The sequence below is a fragment of the Vicia villosa genome, linkage group LG2 (assembly GCF_029867415.1).
Source record: "Vicia villosa cultivar HV-30 ecotype Madison, WI linkage group LG2, Vvil1.0, whole genome shotgun sequence".
Classification (NCBI taxonomy): Eukaryota; Viridiplantae; Streptophyta; class Magnoliopsida; order Fabales; family Fabaceae; genus Vicia; species Vicia villosa.
In genome coordinates this window covers 202563421-202568822 of record NC_081181.1, presented here as the reverse complement: position 1 = coordinate 202568822, position 5402 = coordinate 202563421, and the positions used below count along the sequence as shown (strand labels likewise).

The 5402-nt window shown below is 34.9% G+C and overlaps 1 protein-coding gene across 1 annotated transcript; it reads left to right on the top strand.

Moving 5' to 3' along the window:
• The first annotated feature begins 2040 nt into the window (after positions 1 to 2040).
• Positions 2041 to 4029, top strand: LOC131651093 (uncharacterized). Its single transcript, XM_058920764.1, has one exon. The coding sequence runs from the start codon at positions 2041 to 2043 to the stop codon at positions 4027 to 4029; it is 1989 nt and encodes a 662-aa protein (XP_058776747.1).
• The last annotated feature ends 1373 nt before the right edge of the window (positions 4030 to 5402 follow it).

The following is a 5402-nucleotide window of genomic DNA, read 5'->3' as shown; positions in this document are numbered from 1 at the left end:
AGAATTCAATAGAGCGCTTCTCTTAAAATGGAAATGGAGGTTTCTGAAGGATGATGGGGCTGTTTGGAAGAGTTTTTTGCAGTGGAGGTATAAGAATATTAGGCTTAAAGTGTTCCTGCCAGCGGGGGAAGGGATTACTGCGAAAGATTCGATATGGTGGCGCGATGTTCTTTCCATTGATAACTTTAGGGACAACTCAGATGAAGGATTCAGCTCCTGTGTTCAATGTACAGCTAACAACGGATCTAGCATTTCTTTTTGGTATAGCATTTGGTTAGGAAATCAATTGCTCCGAATCTCTTTCCCGGATTTGTTTGATCTCTCAACCAATAGATATGCCACTGTTGGGGATATCGTGGAGTGAGATAATGGCACTCAAAGATGGAAGCTAGAATCTCTTTTCGAATCTGTCTTTTATTTTCAGGTTTTAAGTACAGTAGGAGGGCCGCAGTCGGATAACTGGCAGCAGTTTCTGGATATGGTTAACTCGTGTTCGCTGGATCCATCCTCAGAGGACAGGTTCGCGTGGATTCCCAAGCAAGACGGTGTTTTTACGGTGGCCAGCGTGCCTGTCTTGTTAGAAGAGCAGAAGGAGTCAGCTTGGAGTCCTCTCATCAATAGGAGATTGAGAATCATGTGGAATTTGTCTATTCCGTTTATAATTAAAATTTTTGCCTGGAGGTTGTTTATTTCCAGACTGCCCTTGAAAGATATGTTGGTGCTCAGAGGTATGGAAGCGAACACCATAGATCCCAAATGCCCTTTTTGTGACATCCATGAGGAATCCTTGAACCACTTGTTCTTCTTGTGTCAAGCTTCAAAGAATATTTGGGAAAAGGTTCTTTCGTGGATTGGCTTTAGCTCAGGTTCTTTTCGGGAGGCGTTTTTGGGTCTAGACGATATTCAACTCAAGGTGACAAACTCAATTATCCGGAATAAAGTTAATATTATTTGGTTGGCGACTACGTGGAGCTTATGGCTCATGAGGAACGACATTGTCTTCAACAATGTCCCTTTCAGCTTTGAGATGGTGTTTAATAGAGTTGTGTTTCTGTCGTGGAGGTGGTCGGAGTGTAATTTTTTATTAACTAGATCTAGTTTCTATGATTGGTATAAGTTACCCATCTAGTGATCTAGTTCTTTGTTTTTCTCTTTCCCGTTTGTAAGGGTTGCACCCCTAGTGCGTTATTTCCTTTCAATCAATTGCTTATTGAAAAAAAAACAAGATGAATCCTAATTGTTAACAATTGTTATTTGACTTTTGTGATAAACTTCAAGCTCGAGAACTTTCGATGTAATAAGGCGAAGATGTATGTTTTCTCAAATTTAAAAATATTGGAATCTATCTAGTCATGTAGTTATATGAGTAGATGTAAAATAACACAAGACACTTTATTATATTTATTAAGAGTTGGCTAAATTAATATTATAGTAGTTTATTTTCAAATTGTATTACTAATTTATTGCCATTTTGTCAATATCTACTGTGTTGTCAATACCTTTGCCACTAAGACATATTTGAAACCAATAAAACTATTAAATATATTTTTATGATATGATGAACATCTTTAGTTAATAATATTTATTTGAGTAATATATAATTTATTTCATTTTATAGTAATATGGTCATGTTGAACATCTTTAGTTAATAATATATTTTTAGAGTAATAATTTATTTCATTTTAAAGTTATATGGTCATGATGAACATCTTTAGTTAATAATATGTTTTAGAGTATTTATAATTTATTTCATTTTAGACTAATATGGTCATGATGAACATCTTTAGAATAATATATAATTTATTTCATTTTAGTAAACCAAACATGATAAAGAAGGATTGGATGGAGTTGCCTCTACATAGTCAAGGTTATAAGGATGGTGTCAATTACTTTTTGGATATTGAATTCACCAAAGGAAAGGTTGAAGAAGATGAGATTTTATGTTCTTGTGTTGTCTGTTGCAATGATAGTTGGGAAGTAAGAGATGTAGTGTATGACCATTTATATAGCAAAGGATTTGTAAAGGGATACACTGAGTGAATGTATCACGTTGAAGATGAAAACCTTATGGATCTTGATGGTGATAGTGATGATGAAACTTCATCTCATGATGATATCGATGGCTTGTTATTTGAGACATTTAAAGATGTAGCCGAAGGAGTTGGAGTACATGAAGGGCTAAATGAAGATGCAAAATTTTTTTATAAACTTGATGATGCAAATCAAAAGTTATATCCTGGCTGTGAAAAGTTTTCCTCGTTATCATTCACTTTTCGAATTTATTTGTTGAAATGTCTCCATGGATGGAGCAATGCATCATTCACCGCTCTCTTAGAGTTGTTGAAAGAGGCTATGCCAGATTTGAACATCCCTGTCTCTTTCAATAAAACAAAATCTATGATAAAAGATTTGGGCTTACACTATAAAAAGATTGATGCATGTCCCAACAACTGCATGTTGTTTTGGAAAGATCATGGGAAAGATGATTCGTGTCATATTTGTGGAGCATCAAGGTGGATTGAATATCTTGAAGTTGCTAATGATCTTGAAGAACCAATAAAAGCTCACAAGGTTCCCGTTAAAGTTCTAGGACATTTTCCTTTAATTCCAAGATTGAAAAGACTTTTTATGTGCTCAAAGACAGCCGACACATTGAGGTGGAATGCAGACCATCGTTCAAGGGATGGGAAGATAAGGCATTCGGCTGATGCCCAAGCATGGAAAGACTTTGATGCAAAACATTTAGATTTCGCTCGTGAAACTCGTAACATAAGACTTGGGTTGGCAAGTGATGGGTTTAATCCATTTAGGACTATGATTCTTTCACATAGCACATGGTCTGTTGTATTAACAATATATAACTATCCGCCAAATTTATGCATGAAGGCTGAAAATTGTTTGATGTCGTTACTTATTCTTGGACCGAAGTCACCCGGAAATGAAATTGATGTGTTTTTGCATCCACTTATTGAGGAGCTTAAGATATTGTGGGATGTCGATGTAGAAACATATGATATTTCAAAAAATAAATCATTTCAAATGTGTGCATCTCTTATGTGGATTGTGAATGACTTCCCTGCATATGCTATGTTATCCGGTTGGAGTACTAAAGGAAAGTTTGCTTGCCCTGCTTGTAATCATAAAACTTCTTCAAGATACTTAAAACATAGTCGAAAGATGTGTTATATGGGTCATCGAGTCTTTTTACATTCAAATCATAGTTGGAGATCAAATTCAAGTTCTTTTGATGGAAAGCCAGAATATAGGTCTGCACCCTCCTTGTTAGATTCAACAATGATTTTAAAAGACTTAGAAAAGATCCCTGACGTAGTGGGGCAGAAATATCAGAAAAAAAGGCCTGGTCCATGGAAGGAAAAATCTATCTTTTGGAAATTACCATATTGGAAGGATAATTCTTTGCGCCATAATGGAGATGTTATGCATGTAGAAAAGAACATTTGTGATAATATAATAGGGACTCTCTTAGAGATTAAATGGAAGAAAAAGGATCATGCAAAAGCTCATTTGGATCTACAACACATGGGGATTCGAAAAAAACTCTATTTGAAGGCAACGAGTGATGGTAAGAAAACTCAAATCCCGAAGGCATGTTTCTCCCTAACAAAGCAAGAGAAATCTATTTTTTGTAATGTTTTAAAGACATTAAAACTTCCTGATGGCCTTGCATCTAATATTTCTCGATATGTTCAAGTTAATGACGGAAAAAATTCAGAATACAAGAGTCATGATGCTCATATTATATTGCATTACTTGTCACAAGTAGCAATAAGAGGGATAGCCCCTAATCAAGTTGTTATTCCTTTGCTCAGGCTTTGTTCATTTTTTTGGTGTTTATTCCAGAAGGTTATAGATGTGAAAACTTTGGATTACTTGGAAGTAGAAATTGCTAAAACACTTTGCCAATTTGAGCGTATCTTCCCTCCAAGTTTCTTTGACATAATGTCCGATTGGGCGGACCGGTTCAGTTTCGATGGATGTATTATATGGAAAGATATTTGGGTGATTTAAAATCTTTTGTTCGTAATAGGAGTCGTCCAGGGGGTTCTATCGCTGAAGCTTACTAAGTTAAAGAATATCTAACATTTTGTTCAAGATATTTGTCTAGTGTTGTAGACACAAGGATGAATAGAATGACACGAAATAGCGATGATACTCCAGGCATAGGTCATCCAATTGGGGGAAAGAAACTAATTTCCCTTGACCATAAGCCTCTAAACTTAGCTCACGGTTACATTTTATTCAATTGCGATGAAGTGTAAGAATACATTAGGTACAATCATCTACTAACATTTCATTCTCACAATAAGTTTTATTTTTCTTTCGTATTGAAAAGTTAGTTATTTATTTTGTAGAGAGCATGAAGTTAATGTTCATAATCCTAAAAAAAAGGAAGTCCAAAAAAGCTAACAATCAAAGAGAAGATTTTATTCAATGGTTTGAAACACGTGTCATGGATGAGGAGGAAGTTACTGAATGGTTGAAGGTGTTGTCTAGGGGACCAAATGATGTTGTTAGAAGGTATTCTGGTTATGTTATTAATGGATACGGGTTTCATACAACAAACCGCGAAGCAAGGCTTAAAACACAAAATAGTGGTGTGACATTAGAAGCGGTGACTCAAGTTCTTAGAAATGCGAAGGATGAAAATCCCAAAAAGATTTGTGTGACTTACTATGGGGCAATAAAAGATATTATAGAGTTATATTATTATGGTCATGAAAATTGTGTATTGTTCAAATGTGATTGGTTTGTGAATGAAAAGGATGAATATGGATCGCCGTTCGTTTACTTTAATAAAAAATGCTACAAAATGATCCATTTGTGTTGGCATCTCAAATTCAACAATGTTTCTTTATTGAAGATCCTTTAAACAAGAACAAACACTATGTTCTGAATGCACTTCCGAGGGAATCATTTGACATTGAGAATGTTTGAGTTCAGATGCCCAAGAAAATGATATTTCAACAAATCTTGATACATTAAGGGATGATTGTGAAGTGGATTTGGTTAGGAAAGATGTTCCAGATGATATCTTTGAAATTCCTTTGTCAGAACTTCACAACCAAAAAGCAATAGAGGGTGATCATAGTGACACAAGTTATGAAAGTGACGATGTAACTGATTATGATTCTAGTACTGATTAGGTAGTGTTCACAATGTGTTTTACCAATTTGTTAATGAATATTGTTTATTGTGTCTTTCTATTAGTTTATATCATAGTTTACAAATATTTGTACTGAAATCTGCCCTTTTGTTAATAGATTGTGTTTGAACATTAATTGTGTTGTATAACTATGTAATTTCCCCCTATGTAATCTCTGGCAACACTTGAAAAACGTTGTCATAACTCTGAAAATCGTTGCCTAAAAGAATAGGGGACG